This window comes from Emys orbicularis, chromosome 2 (genome assembly GCF_028017835.1).
Source record: "Emys orbicularis isolate rEmyOrb1 chromosome 2, rEmyOrb1.hap1, whole genome shotgun sequence".
NCBI lineage: Eukaryota > Metazoa > Chordata > Testudines > Emydidae > Emys > Emys orbicularis.
Genome location: NC_088684.1, coordinates 29,400,904 through 29,419,450, shown reverse-complemented (window position 1 = coordinate 29,419,450; position 18,547 = coordinate 29,400,904). Strand labels below are relative to the sequence as shown.

General features: G+C 38.7%; 1 protein-coding gene across 3 annotated transcripts in view; it reads right to left on the bottom strand.

Annotated features, from left to right (window-relative positions):
* CSMD3 (CUB and Sushi multiple domains 3) overlaps positions 1-18,547 on the bottom strand; it is a 1,171,353-nt gene that overhangs the window by 718,635 nt on the left and 434,171 nt on the right. For 2 of the 3 annotated variants that reach the window (XM_065399724.1, XM_065399725.1), the window contains one exon: positions 4,467-4,544. The exons of the other annotated variant lie outside the window; for it this stretch is intronic. In XM_065399724.1, the coding sequence (XP_065255796.1) occupies positions 4,467-4,544 (78 nt within the window). The remainder of the gene's footprint in view (positions 1-4,466; positions 4,545-18,547) is intronic. 3 annotated transcript variants of the gene reach the window in all.

Below are 18,547 nucleotides of genomic sequence, written 5' to 3'. Positions count from 1 at the left end.
TGAGGAATGTTTAGGCTTAAGATGAAACTATTTTTAATGTTTTCAAAACTAAGTGATGTGAAGCCAAGGCATTTATGTTAAGAGGAAAAGGTATTTAACCTGCCTTTGTTTCTGACGAGTTAAGTCAATGGGCTTTGGCATAGCAGGGTTACAGCTTTCAACATAACAAAATAAAACTCCTTTGGGAGAAGGGCTTATATATATAATTAAGCTAATCAGAAATGACTTATTCACACAATTTTTTAAAATTGATTTTATGAGAGAGAGAACACTTGTTTCTAATTAATTACATGTCTAAACTGTCAGAGTCCACCTCTGCAGGAATAACAGTTTGACACAGGCCGATACTAAGGTACCCTGAAATAGGGTACTCGCCACCTATCTTTTCCCATGGCCCCATGTGAGGAATTGCCATAGGAGTGTTTGAGGGACTATCCCTTGCCTTGAACATGGGGTACTTATACTCACAAAAGGTGGTAAAATTAACTCAATAGTGATAGGTGAGGTCAGGACCATACAACAAAGGTGAAAGGATGGGGAGCAAGTGATCATTATTTACTTTTTCTTCAGTAGTTGGGGCCTCACCTCAGCCTTTGCTGGCTCTGGCCATACTATTCAGTCTCTCTGTCCTGAAAGAGCTACAGCATGGATGGTCTGATATTGGCAGCAGGCAAAGGTAAGTGCCTGTTCATCCACTTTGGAATACACATGGCTAGCTGGATTTCCACTTTTGTGACTGGAAAGGAGTTTTCCATTAGCAGCACATTAGCTGAAGAATCAGAAGTTTTTCTCACTTTACTCTGAGAAACCTAATGAGGCTTGTGGGTAGACTGAAAGTGTGTCACCCAGAGAAAGCAAACATTGAAGGATCCATGTGTTTGGCAGTTATGGTTCTGCCATCGATCGGAGTCCATATGGACAGTCCAGGAAGAACTTGTTATTTAGAAATTTAGATGGGAATCCATGTTGGAGTACTTTGTGTGTCTTGTATGGTCCCAAAGTCCAAGGCAGGGCCTGGAAATTAAAGAGGCAGTTAGTGGCTAGTCCACATAGAATGGAACATTACCACTGTGCACAGGCAGAGGAATTCTTAGGTGACACTGACTGTCTACTTAGGAGGAATTCTAAAATGAGATTATGTTTGTGGGTGGGGTAGGAGTGGCCTTCAGTCAAGATTTTCTGTGGTTAAAAGTTTATTAAAATTGTGGCCAGAAGCTTTTATTGGCGCTGGCCCCAGGCAATAGTTCTCAGGAAATAACCGACATGACATCCCAGAATTTGATTGGATTATACAATATTTAGGGGACTTTTAACATTATTGTACTATATGCATATGTAGATACAAGATTTTACTTTACTATGACTAAATGAACAGGACAAAAATCCAGCTTTAAACAGGACTTCCTATTTTATTGTATTTCATCTTTCAGTATTTGAAACAGAATATTTTATTCTTGTACTCTGCGTAATTCTCAAAAATGGTATTACTGTGGAAGTTTACATGAAAAGAGCAGATTCTGTACTGATTTAACAGCATGAAAACAATTGGATTCTACACATTTCAGCTACAATAACAAGCCTGAGAAAGTGTGTGCTGCTTTATGTCATCATCCCTAAACTGCTGCATTCTTAATGAAATACAATGAAATAGAACTTAACATGATACGTGGGTGTATTCTATTCATTCAGAAAATTCTGAAAGACTGTACTAAGGGGAAAATATCAATCCAACAAAAATTAAAATGACACACACACACACCATTTAGAACTTCAGAACAACAACAAAAAAAGTTATAGTTAGAATTCATTAAACTGACAACTCTAATTTTGGCCCCAATACAGCAAAGTGTTTTAAGCACATGCTTAAATTCCATCCCTATTCATGTTCATCCCTAAACATGCTTGGCCAAACATGGATGGTCTACTGAGTTTGGAGCCTTTGTACTGTTGGTGTAGAATGCGACCACACATAAAACTTGACTTTTTTGTTTATAAAAATATAACTACTTTACAGTTTCCCACTTTTCCCATTATCCCATACAGTCCTGTGACAACTGTTAATGGGCATTTTATTGTAAACAATGGCGTATCATGAGTGAGGCATTCCTTCATGGTCTGAGCATGGGACTGGGAGCCAGATATTGCTGAGGTGTAATTCAGACTCTCACACTAATCCCCTTATGACTTTGGGCCTTAGTCTGACCATTTGTAGAGTCAGGATGATGCTTATATATATCACAAGGGTATATGGCCTCGCTCATGCAAACACTCATGCACATGCTTAATGTCGTCTCACATGAGGAATCCTAATGGTTTCAGGTGCCTTAAGGTAAGCATTGAATGAGTGTTTGCATGTTCAGTGGTTAAAATTGTAAAATTCTTTGTAGGTGAAAAACATCATATACATGTTTTCTATTTTGTTGTGTTTATGGTGTGTATTCAGCAGAAGTAAGACAGAGAGAACAAACATGAAAACTGTCTCAGGACAGTAGTTTCCTGAGGCTTAGATAATCCAAGACAGTAATTTAAGGTAGCCATTTATTGATATTATTACAAAAAACAGATATATACATAATCTTCTCTGTTGAACCGTTAGACAGTAGAGGGACATCATTCATTTTAAAAGACTCTGTTCTTTCATTGTTCTGCATACAGTGCTCCCATTGAGGTTCCATTGAGAATTCTCTCCAACAATCATTGGCACAATGTATTTTTATTGAAATATTGTCTTTTTATACATTTACAAAACAGCCTAAATGAACACAGAATTAAACAGAACGATAAAATTGAACATCTCTTCTAAAAACTTTGAATCTGTCTGACCGAGTTTTAAATCAACCAAAATGTTTATCAATTGTTTGTAGGGGCTAGCTGCTCATTTGTGTTTTCCATCTCTGACTCCCTGACAAACCACAATACTACATACTTAAATTTTATATGGAATATCCACAAAATATCAGCTATGTAAAACTTCACTGATATAAAGATTTGGCACCAAACACACTATCATAGCTTGAAGTTGCTAGCCACTAATGCATTAAAAGCTACATCTAGATATCTTAAAGTTGGTCTTGAAATAAATGTGATCAAGTAATATATGGCAAAGCTAATAAATTAGTGGAAATGGAATAAATATGGAAAATTTGTATTTGGTATAATAAGAAAATGATTGTGATGATATAAATCAATCTTTGTGTCAACCATTCTATTATCAATCTATACTGTTTACATATATTTACATTTTACAGTTTTATATATTTTCAAATAGGCTTGTATCTATTTTACTGTATTTCATGTCTTACAACCACCGTACTCTCCCTTGAGCCAACAGTGTGAAAATAACATGGATTTTTATTTTTTTTAAAGCATCTTAACTAATTTTTGAGATACAAAAGTAGAAGCTTCCAGAGTTGTTTAGGTGATACTCTTTACAGATAAATTAAATCTGGCAATACTGTAAACTGCTATGATAAACTGAATTGAAGTGTGGCTTATTTTATTACTTTTACTTCGTAAAAGCTATAGGGGCTTGCCACTTTAGGAAACCTTTATCTAAAAATGCATGACTCGCATGCTGACAATTTAAAAACTACAAGCTGAAATTCCATTGAAATGCATTTTCTTTGGGAAAGTCACTGTCATGATAAATCCTGGAAACTGACCTCAAGACTGATATCTCAGGCAAATATTATCAGCGCAAATATATCCTGCCTAAGGTGCATGCAAAAGCACGCAAATTCAATAAGTCTTTTCCCCCCGCCATGAATAATAATGAAATGTGGACACATGGTATGCATTTACCCCATATTTGATGTAACCAATTATTTAAATATTTTAAATGTGGTTCTACTCTGTAAAAATGCCATCTTTTCTCAGCAGATCTTCTCCTTGATATATTCAGAGGCATATCTGCTTACTCTAGTTATTTGAAATAAGTTCTTACTACTTTCAATCTTGTTAGCCTTGCAGATTCAACACAGCTAACATGAAGTATCATCAAAGGCTTGATAATGCAGGGTGCTGAGCACACTCGACCTATTTGCTAGGACGGTTTACCAAGTTCTAATCTGAGCTGAGCCATCTGAAGGCAAAGAGACTGTTGGAATGACACTGAGAATATCATTTGAAGAAAATATGTTGTTGCACTGTTGTAACTGAGGGTGTATTCCAGGTTGAGTTTTGCAAGACTGGTAGTTAAGGGAAAGAGGGGATATTTTTATTTGCATACTCATCAAATTTGATTTGAAATCATTGAGACACAATAAACAGGCACCCATGATTTATAGAGAGCTTCCCTTCAGAGTAAAACCACACTTTAAAATTGACCATGCAGATTGTAGAAAGATATTTAAGGCAGTTATATTATTGGAAATATATAAACATTTTTGAAAACACACACAAATAACACAGACAGCACAAACTTCACTCTTGCACTAGAAAAAAGTAACAAAAAGGAGTACACTCACAGATAGAAAACTTGTTGCTGTTGTCTTTCCCTGGAAACAATTTAAATCCTCTAGATTTAAAATCTATGGCCTTTTTCACTAGTTAAGAAAACAAACAAAAACATGTATCAGGTAATACAGTCTACAAGATTTCATTTCAATTGATTATTCAATTTGTTATCATGGAAGTATGCAAGTTAGAGTAACTGCTTTCTAATAAGCCAGCATTATTTACCCATAATAGAAAAAAACAAAATAAAACAAAAAAGCCTTTTACACAAAAGAAAAGTACTCAGATCAGATTGTGTATAAGGTACAGGAAATGAATAACATTTACATATGTTACTTTTTTCCCTCCAGTGTATGCACAGTGCCTCTGATGCAAAACAAAAATGAAAGCTAAAGATAATAGTTTCCATGCATCATAAGTGGTTTTGTAAAACTTTGCCACACAATTATGGAACCTGGTAAATTAATGACTGAATGAGTGATTTGAAACAGGTATTTTCCTTATAGTTGGTATTAACATTTTTTTTTCTCTGAAATTTTCAAGAACTCTGCAATGGTATCTGCTAATAAATTGTATAAAATGCTGTGTGCTATTCTGGAGATGCCCTATAAATAAGGTGTAAATGTTTCACAGTGAGGGTAGTTAACCACTGGAATAATTTACCAAGGGCCATGGTGGATTCTCCATTATTGGGAACTTTTAAATTAAGACTGGATGCTTTTCTAAAAGATATTGACTAGGGATTATTTTGGGGAAGTTTTGTTGTACAGGAATATAGATGATTGCAGAGGCCCCTTCTGTCCTTGGAATCTATAAATTATCTGAAATTTCTGCAATAACAGTCTATTTGTGTAATGCTCATAATTTGATTATACTTCTACACTGACAGAGCATCTTTTTTTTAAACATGTGTTAATCACATTATACCTAAAAGCATATTCACGTCCAAATCATAGCCCCAATTCTGAAGTCAATAGGTATCCCATAGACTAGGGAACGGCAACCTTTGGCACGCGGCCTGTCAGGGAAATCCGCTGGCAGGCCGGGGTGGTTTGTTTACATGCAGCATCCACAGGTTTGGCCGACCGCAGCTCCCACTGGCCACAGTTCGCCATTCCAGGCCAATGGGGGCTGCGGGAAGCAGCGGCTAGCACATCCCTTGGCTCAGGTCGCTTCCCGCAGCCCCCATTGGCCTGGAATGGTGAACCACGGCCAGTGGGAGCTGTGATCGGCTGAACCTGCAGACACTGCAGGTAAACAAACCGTCCCATCAGCAGATTTCCCTGAAGGGTCACGTGCCAAAGGTTGCTGATCCCTGCCATAGACACAAAGAACTAATGGCAGGATGGGGCCCATATTACTACTCTCCCAGCAGATACTCTACAGCAGAACACAACCAAAACAATATGCATCACAATGTTGGTTGTTCTCATGTCTCACTTACTAAAGTGACAACTAAAAAATTCACAATCTTATAATTCAAAAAACATGCTAAAATAGATCTTAAAACCTTGAATATTTTAGCAGGAATCCTTCTGCAACTCTAAAACATATACGGATATTTGGAAAGGTTTATTTGTGGATGCCCAAATAGCCTACATGTTGTTGTTTTTTTTAAAGCAGCTCCACAGCAATTCCAACTACCTACTTTCAATTTTTGCCTCATTTGTGACCCTAAGTCTAACATGGAAGGTCCAGCCTTTATCTATGAAATACAAGTTTATTTTCTATGATAACTCATGCTTAGATCTTTCCTAAGTAGAAAATCTAAATTCTGTTTTTGATAGTTTTATGATGTACATACTAATCCAGTTGGGGCTATAACACCACCAACAATGACATTGGCTTTAAAAATGGAAGCATACTACTCAGGTACACTGTTTTTAACTGAGTGCTTTGCACCTGAAACTTAAAATATGCTCAGCTATTCTAATTTTGGTTCCGCAATTGCCCCCTCTCTCTCAGAAACATTGATTTTTGAGGTCTATTATGGCCGATGATTGACCTTCCTTTCTTTCCAAATTAGCTCTGGAAAAGCCCTTAGTTCTTGGGGCTGCATGGCTTTTTTGCTATACCCAATCAGTTCTGAGGGAGCATGGTTGTCTCCAGGCACATTTGAAGCAGATGATGTCAAATAAAAGGAGGAAAGAAAAACAAAACAGAAAAGTCAAAAGGAGGAAAGGAAAAAAAGAGGAAAGAATGAAAGCACAGAAGAGAATCGTTTCCTTTGAAATAGTCAGATGACTATCTGTGATATTTTCTCCAAGTAAACAGTGCACCCTGCTGCAAAAATGTGCTAACTAAACTAAACTAAACTAAACCAAACCAAAAAAGAAGGTTTATCTGGAGATTGGGTGCATTGTATCCAGGATATTTTCCAACAGTGGATACATCATAATTACAGTTCAAACGGCAGCAGGAGTTGTACGTTGTCTGCAGGGAACTATTGAAGATGACGTCTGAACAAGGCAAAGATTAAAAATATATATCAGGGAAAGCTGAGCAAAGCAGATGAACAATGGGAGATAGACGACAAAGGAACTTTTAAGCAACCATTACACTTATTTTACAAGAAGAAATAGTATCCAAAGGGATTCTTAAATGTGACATGAACAAAAAAAGTAGCTGAATTGCTTAAAAATAATCATACATGAAAAGTGCAAGAATTTCAGAAGGAAAAGTATCCAAGGAACTTAAAAAAGTTGAAATGACAGTTTGGGAAGCGATCAAATACCTACTGACATTTATATCTCTACATTTTGGGGTAAGAAACTATGCTTTTCTCTGTGTTTGGAAAGTGTCTAGAACCCAAAGAGCTAAGCTGTAAAATTCAGTTTGTTATGTCGATCTCATACACTGATTGTTTCCCCTAGAAATAGCAATACAACAATGCACATGGATTAAAAATGGTTGCTGAGATGGTACTGTCGCTCCGCAATACTGTGATTTTTCTCAAAAATGCCTCATATGGACAAACGCTTAGAATCACATCGTGAAAAATTCATTGCAGCCTCCAAAACAAACCTCTATCCAAAGGGCTCTCTGCAAAGAATTTCAGGAGGAATGAAGGTATGAACGTTATCCTAAACCAGTACAGGACTTCCAACTGGAATAGCAGTGTGGCCCCTCTACACCTAGTTCATGGGATTTCCAAGTCATAGTATCTGCATAAACATGGATCTAGAGGCCTACCCATCACCTTCTCCTGGCCTTTTCCCAGAACTGCCCTCTTCAGAGCTGGCATGGAGCCCCCACACAAATACATACGAGAGCATGGGTACCTTCCTGTATGGCCATTCTCACCATACATCCACAAACAGTACAATGGGAGTATTCAACAGTTCAACAATTCAACTGCAATGAATTTGAATCTCAGGTTTTGGGGAAAATATACCCTTCTTTATTTCCTTGCAAATTATCAAACACAAGGGAGAAAGTAGCATTGCAAATGTTTGGGTCGTCTTTTTCCTTTCTTTAGCACCAGGACACGCTATCTACTCTTTATGCAATAACTACAGGGCTTCTCTCTGAGATTACATTTGAACAAAGGAAGGAGTGTTTTGGGGAGGAAAATGGGGTAGAGTTTGAAAGGTTTAATGCAAAATTTCAAATGGTTATTAGAGTTTCTTGCCTGCACACTTTGTTCAACTCCTGGCCCGGGGGGATTTTCACAAGAGCAGGCATCAGCATGCTAAGGCCTTTGCATGCTATTGGGAAGATAAGCCACACAGAACTCCTGCAGATATTTGTATCCTGAGCAAGACAGTAATTTCATTTTGACTTTGAAAGGGACTTTTTTTTTTTTTTACTTACAAAAAGATTATTTTCCTGTGTGTCCTAATAAGGGCAATCAAACTGTGAACCAGAAGTTATAAAACCTATTGGGCTTGAATATACACATACACTAAAATATATTCTAAGCTGGTTTACAGACCACACACACACACACACACACACACACACACACTAAATTTACCCCAAATCACTTTGCAAACTATCTAGAAACTATAGTGGAGGCAGGGAGCTGATTACAAACCAGTGTGTGCACAAAAACATCTTTAGCAACCAATCCTGTGAGGTGTTGAGCACCTCACCTTGCCAGAGGCACACAGTATCTCACAGGATCAGGTCTTTATACATAATTGACCCAATTCTTGGTTGTCCAGTGTCTCATTATGCTAGTGGAAATGGGCCCTGGGGAATATCCTCAGTTGGTATATACCAGTGAAATACATCTTGACTCCCCATCCACTCCAACAGGGCATGCACGAGTGGGGAAAACAGAGCATCACCAAAACACACTTCACTCCAGCAAGTCTCAGAATTTAGCCATTATCTTGTTATATTGTGAGGAAGTGTTGACCAGGAATTTAATAAATTAAAAATAATATAGCCTTTTATAGCCTTTTCTATGGCACACATAATCTTTCTATCAGAAATCCTGACAAACATAGATGTATTTATCCTCACGATGGCGTTTGGTCATGCCCAAGTTGTCTGAGTACCCAATGGCTTGAGCTGCTCATAGTCTGGGGGATGAGTGCCCAAACAACATTTTCCAACGTTCCCAGGAAGTGGGGTGATTTTCTGAAGGGTGTGGGAGCTGAGATTGCTCACTGCAAAGAAGAGGGAGAAGGGCATGTGGTCTCAAGAACAACGGGTTGGGTTGGGTATAGTAGAAGGAGCTTGCCCACATAACACCCATTTACATTCATGAGAAATGCATACTGAGATCATGGACCTATTATTGTATTCCCTTCCTTTCAAGTATAATATTCAAGCAACTCATCTCATGCAGAAATGGCAATATGGTCAAAGAGTTTGCATAAAATCCTTCAGTCAACAAATCACCCCCAAACTGCTCTTATGTACCTTGTTCCAGTTCAAAGCATTTTTAGCCCAAGTTATAAACCCATAAGCTTTCTCATGTGAAAGTCAACAAGTGCTTAAATACAGTAGCACCAGGCTACCCAATTATCCTTCCTGCCTCAAACCCTATTAGATTATTGTTTCTAAGAAATTAAAATGCACATTTTCTTAAAGGGTTCATACAGATCTCAATATACTATAAAACATGAACCTCATATGTCAGGTTTATTTTGTATACTCCTTACCTCAAGCTGATTATCACAAATTAACTTTCATGCTACTAACATAACAGGTATGTTAGCAGCAAGAAGAAAGTCAAGGAAAGTGTGGGCCCCTTACTGAATGTGGGAGGCAACCTAGTGACCGAGGATGTGGAAAAAGCTAATGTACTCAATGATTTTTTTGCCTCTGTCTTCACAAACAAGGTCAGCTCCCAGACTGCTGCACTGGGCAGCACAATATGGGGAGAAGGTGACCAGCCCTATGTGGAGAAAGAAGTGGTTCGGGACTATTTAGAAAAACTGGATGTGCACAAGTCCATGGGGCCGGATGCGCTGCATCCGAGGGTGCTAAAGGAGTTGGCGGATGAGATTGCAGAGCCATTAGCCATTATTTTTGAAAACTCATGGCGATCGGGGGAGGTCCCGGATGACTGGAAAAAGGCTAATGTAGTGCCCATCTTTAAAAAAGGGAAGAAGGAGGATCCGGGGAACTACAGGCCAGTCAGCCTCACCTCAGTCCCTGGAAAAATCATGGAACAGGTCCTCAAGGAATCAATTATGAAACACTTAGAGGAGAGGAAAGTGATCAGGAACAGTCAGCATGGATTCACCAAAGGGAAGTCGTGCCTGACTAACCTAATTGCCTTCTATGATGAGATAACTGGCTCTGTGGATGAGGGGAAAGCAGTGGATGTGTTATTCCTTGACTTTAGCAAAGCTTTTGATACAGTCTCCCACAGTATTCTTGCCGCCAAGTTAAAGAAATATGGGCTGGATGAATGGACTGTAAGGTGGATAGAAAGCTGGCTAGATCGTCGGGCTCAACGGGTAGTGATCAATGGCTCCATGTCTAGTTGGCAGCCGGTTTCAAGCGGAGTGCCCCAAGGGTCGGTCCTGGGGCCGGTTTTGTTTAATATCTTTATTAATGATCTGGAGGATGGTGTGGACTGCACTCTCAGCAAGTTTGCAGATGACACTAAACTAGGAGGCGTGGTAGATACACTAGAGGGTAGGGATCGGATACAGAGGGACCTAGACAAATTAGAGGATTGGGCCAAAAAAAACCTGATGAGGTTCAACAAGGATAAGTGCAGAGTCCTGCACTTAGGACGGAAGAATCCCATGCACTGCTACAGACTAGGGACCGAATGGCTAGGTAGCAGTTCTGCAGAAAAGGACCTAGGGGTCACAGTGGACGAGAAGCTGGATATGAGTCAACAGTGTGCTCTTGTTGCCAAGAAGGCTAACGGCATTTTGGGCTGTATAAGTAGGGGCATTGCCAGCAGATCGAGGAACGTGATCGTTCCCCTTTATTCGACATTGGTGAGGCCTCATCTGGAATACTGTGTCCAATTTTGGGCCCCACACTACAAGAAGGATGTGGAAAAATTGGAAAGAGTCCAGCGGAGGGCAACAAAAATGATTAGGGGTCTGGAGCACATGACTTATGAGGAGAGGCTGAGGGAACTGGGATTGTTTAGTCTCCAGAAGAGAAGAATGAGGGGGGATTTGATAGCAGCCTTCAACTACCTGAAGGGAGGTTCCAAAGAGGATGGAGTTCGGCTGTTCTCAGTGGTGGCAGATGACAGAACAAGGAGCAATGGTCTCAAGTTGCAGTGGGGGAGGTCCAGGTTGGATATTAGGAAACACTATTTCACTAGGAGGGTGGTGAAGCACTGGAATGCGTTACCTAGGGAGGTGGTGGAGTCTCCTTCCTTGGAGGTTTTTAAGGCCCGGCTTGACAAAGCCCTGGCTGGGATGATTTAGTTGGGAATTGGTCCTGCTTTGAGCAGGGGGTTGGACTAGATGACCTCTTGAGGTCCCTTCCAACCCTGATATTCTATGATTCTATGATTCTATGATTCTAAGCCAAAGCACCTAAAGGTGAAATCTCCCCAATTCCTGAACTGAGTAATTTGTCTGGATGGGGGAACGGGAGAAGAGTCCACTTGCCTGCATGTGGACATGCTGTGCAAATGCAGCCTAAGGGAAGAAATAGGCTCTACAGTCCTAGTGCCTCCCTCTGGCTTCATAGCAAGGCTCCATCTTATCAGAATAAAACCAACAGAATTCTACGGAAATGCAGTAGGGTCTATACATTAATACCTATAGAACTGAAAAGAGTATAAGATACTTTCCATATGTTTTTAAACATCTTATAACATTCTTCAGAAGGAATACAATTCCCTAATAAAATCTGCAGGGTTGTTTAAAAACAAACAAACTAGAGAGAGTATTATTTTCTATTACCGGTAAATTCTATAGGGCTTCTCCATACGCAAAGTACATTGCAAAGGGTGTGTGTGCCTCATGAAATCCTGGAACAGAGCCACACCAGTTTACCTTCTAGAGGGCCTGGTGCACCAATGGATGAAGAGGAAGGATTTGCCTCTTTGTGCACAACATGGGTTTCATCACAGCTATTTCAACTGACTGGATGGGAAATATATTTCTGTAATGTGTGACTACTGGGAAAATATTTAATGCAATATTTACTATTTTTAGAGTTTCAGAAGAAATGTTACCCTATTTTTGCTAAATTAAATAGTTAGTCATTAATCCAGCTAATCTGTATGTAGATTAATATCTTCGTCAACTGTCATGAAACATGGGCGTGATATGGTAATTAGATTTTTATGAAGGCCATACTCAACATTCATTTCTTACATTGGGCTTGTTGCTTGCATGGTCTTGGAAGGAAGGAGAATTTTGGAAAAAAATCTTTATGGTTTTTTTAAGTGGTAGCTTTGTCTGGCAATAGCAACAACTTTATACACTCTTTTTTACTGTAGCATCTTCATCTACAACCAGCAACTGAAGGGTTACTGTTCTCATTTTTTTTCATTGGGACAACATGACATACATTAAAACCATAATAAAGATGAGAATGATCCCCACAATTTGAATCCAGGTCCAAATTTGCCCCAAACCAATTAAGATTCAGCATTTTGATTTGGCACACTTCTACATAAAATGAAATAATATTTAGTGTATTTGCAAACCTTGTATGGACAATATCAAAATAATCTTTAAAACATCCATGTGAAGAACGTACAGTTATCTCCTGTTATTACCCTATGTTTTCTACATCTCAGGCTCCAGTAGTTGCTGCCAACATCAAGCTTCACACTTGGAGAGTTTATATTGTTTCACACCTTGTTCTGTTCCCTTATTCCAAAGACCCTGTCCTCAGGAGCAAGGTGCTCACTGATAAATACAGAAGGTTCTCTTTGAAGGCCACTGCTGCAAAACTCAGTCACCACAGCTCTGCTCCAGACTTGGTTAACAAACTCTGATTTTATTATTAGAGGAAAATAAATACTTGAATGAACATATCTACAAATCATCTGGAAGTGCCCTCTTTACCCGCTAAAACAAAGGAAAGTCTGAGAAGATATCCCAGTTCAAACTTCATTCGCAGAAGCTTCTGGTTCCCACGTCCTCTGAACTTGGTCTCAATGCCACCCACCCCATAGCTCAGACTCCTACAGACTAGTCTCTGGTGTCTGGAGCATCCACTCCTTACACCTTCATTGAGATCCCAGAAACCCCCTTTTTTAGCCAGCAATCCTCAACTCTCCCTTGTAATGGTCTTCACCCTACTGCTGGAATGTGAACAAACCTTCACATGGTGGCTCCTAGCAATCAAATGGGCCTTTACGATGTCCTTGGATATTAATCACATTCTCAGGTCCAACCACTGGTTTTGCTCCCCATAGCCCCACACATCAAATAACATTAGTTCAACATATTACGTGACGTACTCCACATAGCTATTTACAGATAAGGAATGAGATGGAAGGAAAAGTGACATGTCCAAGGCCACAGAAGGAGTCAGTGTCAAAGCCAGTATTTTAAGCTAAGTGTTCCTGTCTCCCAGTCAAGACTATGACTTGTATAGTATCTGTATAAACAAATACCAAATACAGACAACTGTGATCTCAATACAATGTGTTTTGTAGGTATTCAGGTCTAACGGCCCTATTAACTACTAAATAGTAGTGTCACTACTAAGTACAAGATATGAACAGAGTGTTAACTACTTACGCTATACATCCTGTTCAAACCTTGTATTTAGTAGTGACACTTCGAATTAGTTTACCAGACCTGAAGAAAATCTTTTTTATAAAGTCACAGGAAAAATGACAGAATTATGTATTCCTTATTTTAAAATTGTCCTTTGAGTCCATCTACTATAAAAGGAAAACTGGAATCTGTCAAGTTCCACAGCAACCTTGACTATTGCAGGTATGGACACAGTAATCTAATGGAGTCTCCATTTTCCATTTACTATAAATGTAGCTTACCACAGCTTTAAAATATTATATATATTTTTATTTGTGTGTATATATATATATACACAAATAAATGTTGACTTAATTGAGATGGTGAAGTCAATAGAAGTTATACATTTCTAAACAAGGGGAGAGTTTGATCCTACAATACTGTGGTAGTAGGAATATTCAAAGAAAGGCAGAGAGACTATAATTGTCTAAAAATTAATGACAAGTTGTTTGGGCATGGTTCTCTGTTGCCCTGCACCATGTGTATTTACACCAGTGCAAAGTGAGTGCAGAATGTTACCAGATTAGGATAATGCCCCTTTACACTCGTTTTCCCCTGGTGTAAATAACTACACAAGGTGCAAGGCAATGGAGATACAGGCCACTTGTTTCCCTGAGGATGGATACAGGCGGAACTCAAAACACTTTTACTTTCATTCTCTGTTTCCCTCAAGCCTATCTCAAGTCATACCAACCTGCAACCCAGACAGTGGAGAAGGAGATTACATTTTAAAAACAAATCCTTAAATGATGTATTGTAAATACATAATACTAAACTCCTGAGAAGGGTGGGGTACACTGTTTACTTTAACTAATTTCTAAGTGATTAGCATCCCTGAGGGAAAAACCAGTGCCTACCAGGGTTACACGTGCTGCACACAGGTTAGGCCATGGAACACATGCTGGGAGATAAATGGGAGGTTCTGTACCTCCTCACTAGCTCTGTGCCCCTGGCAAACCACCTATTTCTAGCACCTTGGCTTCATTGAAATCCAGCTACCATGGATTTCTGCTAGCCATGCTTGCCTAAGAACACCCTTTAGGGAGATCTCTGCTGCAGAGGAGGCTGTAGGCAGACAAAGTTTGAGGCTGTAATTATCTTTTTCTTAGGAATCATCACAAATTGGAAGGGGAAGCAATGTGCATACCCCTCACCCTCCTTCCCAGCTCACCAACTGTTCTCCCAGCTTCTTTGCTTCATGTCCTCTTTTTCCAAGCAATTCCCAGGACCAATTGAGAGGCCACCATGGAGGAAAGGGAATATAGAGGATGCTGTCATAGAGGCAGCTGTGATCCCTTTTTATGAGGATCTAGGGGCAAGATCTTCCACCCCAAATATATTTTCTCATTGCATCAAGATTTTGAAGTAACGCCACTACGGGAGGGGGCGTCATGATTCCTAAAGAGGAAAGGGAGAAGGAGTCTAACATATATAGAAACTCTACCATAATAACCCACTAATGGCTAAAGGATTTTGAGAGAGATAATAGTGTGGGAGCTACTTAGGCCCCGTCAGTGGCTCAGTCAGCTAATAGGTTTTGGGAGGCTGCCATAGAACAATTAGCTCTGACCCTAATGTTGGTGAAAACATCTTGACCGTGAGCCACTCGTCAACTGATGCAGCAATGTCTGTCTGAGTCGTTTTACAGCCCGAAAAAAATATCAGTAGGAGACGTGAACTATTGTCACTATTCGTTGCAAAGGGATGATAACTCTCAGATTCACAGATTCCAAGGCCAGAAGGGACCACTGTGGTCACCCCATCTGACCTCCATTTTAAACACAGGTATTAGAACTCTCCCAACAATATTCCTAGAGCATATCTTTTAAAACATCCCATCTTGACTTAAAAATTGTCAGTGATGGAGAATGCATCACAACCCTTGGTAAATTGTTTCAATGGTTAATTACTCTCACTGTTAAATAATCATCAGCCTTCAGAGTTGACTATTTTCCTGCTTAACAACACATGCCATTAAGAAAAGGGACAATCAGACTATGAAGAGGAGTCCAATCTACTCTTAGGATATGGCTACACTGCAATTAAATACCCGTGGCTCACCCATGTCAGCAGACGGGGCTTGGGCTATAGATCTGTTTAACTGAGGTGTAGATGTTTGGAGTCAGGCTGGAGCCCATGGTCTGGGACCCTGCAGATGTTTAACTGCAGTGTAGATATACCCTTATTGCCATTACATTTTGGTGTTTGAAATGGACTGGATTTCGGTTGTGCATAAATCTTGGCAGAGTACTCTTCCTTGCCCCTCCCCCCCCCTTGTGACTCCTGTTCTTCATTTAGGCAAATGCCCCATGTGGAAAATTGCCTAATTCATGACACAGAGTAAAGAAGATTTCTGCCTCAAGCAACTCCTTCTGCTTATACAAAGTTAGGTTCCATAAATTAATATGTCTGTGCTTTTCCCACTGATCATATGATGGCGCACAAAAAAATTATAAAAAACCCAATTTATACCCTTTCATTATCCTTGTGCAAAAAACAACATGTAGTTATCCAAATCGAGGTGCCATCCACTAACATAATTATGTTGAATGGATAGAATGAGGGGGGGGAGAAATTATTTGCATGCCATATAATTTTGCTGACTAAAGGCTACTTTATAGTTTTTTTCCCCTTTAGGCAAACGGTTTTATTCATAATGGAATAAAATGCAAATGAGAATGGATGTAAACTTCCTTCCATAAAGTGAAATGCTCTGATAACTCAATGTACATTATTTTATGCTTCAATGAAGCAAAACCTAAAGATGTAATTCCATACACAACATGTGTTACATTAAAAGGTTAAAATGTAACTTATTTTGTCTTTAGTTTTTAATATGATGCAGATATTTTAATTGAGCAGTTTTTAAGCATATATATTCTCATATCCCAAGATTAAAGCTAACTATGAAAACTTTCAGAGAATAAGTCTGAATGACATGGCATATGCTATATGTGATTTAATATGCAATTTTAAATGTCTTTTTTGGCTTTTATTTGAGTTAAATGTTCACTAATGAGTCCCTGCAAAAGAAAAACAAAACACTTTGTTCTCTAGCCTCTGTTGAAAAATGTGACCTATATGGAGCGGAATTGGAACTGTAATGAATATCACTCTACTGTAGTTGTCAACAAAACAGTAAATTACAAACATTCCCACTTTACTACCTCTTCCAGGAAAAAAAAAAAAAAGCTGTTGATGTGTACATAGTTTACTGCCTCAGGTGGAAGTCATAACTAATATACAGAAGAGGTTTATGATAGAGATTGATATGATTATGAAATATACAAAAATGATAGATCCAAATCTGTGTCTGAACATACACAATGAAGAATTTCATGTATAGATTTTATATATAGGCAAGTACTGCGCAAAAGGTGATGAAGAAACATATATAGATTATATGGCATGTTTATAAGATTTTGAATAATTTGAAAGCTTTTACTGGGTCTACTGGTTTTCTCCATCATAGGTGCATGAAATCTCTCTCCAAATGGGAAAAACTTTTAAAATGAAGGAAACAGAAAATAATTAAGATGCCTTTGTGTTTATGTGTATTTTATATAATATATAGTTAAGTTAATGGTAAATTATTATTAGCTGATTATAATTATATATTCATAATAAAATATTTGAGTTACAACAAACTCCTATGGTAAAGAAAATAGAATATGTATTAAAGATGGAAAATAAAGCCATCATATGTCAAAAAATACACAGCAGCTATAGAAGCAGATATACATCATAAAACACAGAACACTAAAATATATTGTAGAAATTACAGTCAACAAAATAAATATGCTATAAGGAATCAGTATGCAGAATACAGTGAACAGTGCTGCATACAGGAATAATTTGATTTAAAAAAATAACCACAATTCATATTTGAAAAAGGCAGTCACTAAGGCTGCCTAACAGCAGTTGACATAACGTTCCCACAATGAATGTGGGGGGAAACCAACACAAGTTTCTCTATCAGCATATTTATCTATCTATCTCTAATAATGTGTCATTGCAAGTAATTAAATATACGGACTAAAGCAGTGGACACTTTTACTATTACTTAGAAAAGAACTCTCAGGAAATATATGTGATGCTGGCAGAGCAGGTGCCAGCACGTGCCAAGGCCCCTTGGCCTCAGCTGAACACTGATAAATACATAGCTAAAACCCATCTGCCTCACCCATGTGTTAATGTTGTAAAAATAGTATTAGAGTTATAAAAATGTGTTTAGACTTCATGAAATGTTTGTAGGATGCTGCATGTATTAATCTCACTTATAACATCTGTAGCCACATTATAAGGTGATATTAAGTGCTTGCATTGTAATTCTCTGTAATTGTGTAAGTCATGAAAGAGGAAAGAAGCATTAATTAACATAAAATCCTGGCTTCTTACAGATGGTATTAGGTCCTGCCTACAAAGAAAGTCCAGTTGAAACTAAATAAGCCATTGTGGAACATCAAAGAGTACTTTGTTAATTGCATTCCTCTCCCACCCCAATGAAGAGGAGATGTGCATGTGAACTCATCCCATCAGCTTGAACTCTAGGGGGGGAAGGGAATAAAAATCCCTGACAAGAAAAAACGGTACCTCTATGCTACTTGGACTTTGGGAGGGCAAGATTCTATGCATAAGCAAGGGATCCCCAGCCTCTCAGCTTGGGTTAGCCCTGAAGGACATATGGGGCTTCCATATTACAGCAGTTTCTATCATCTTTTGGAACCTAAGACTGTAACTCATTGGTGTGCGTATGTTACCTGCTATTACCTTGTAACTAACTGTATGATTTTTTTCTTAGTTAATAATTCTTTAGATAGTTTATTATAGGACTGGCTACAAGTGATGTCTTTGGTGTAAGATCTAAAGTGCAATTGACTTGGGGTACTCGGATTGGGAGTAACCTGAATATTCATGTGATTTTTGTGTCAGGGATC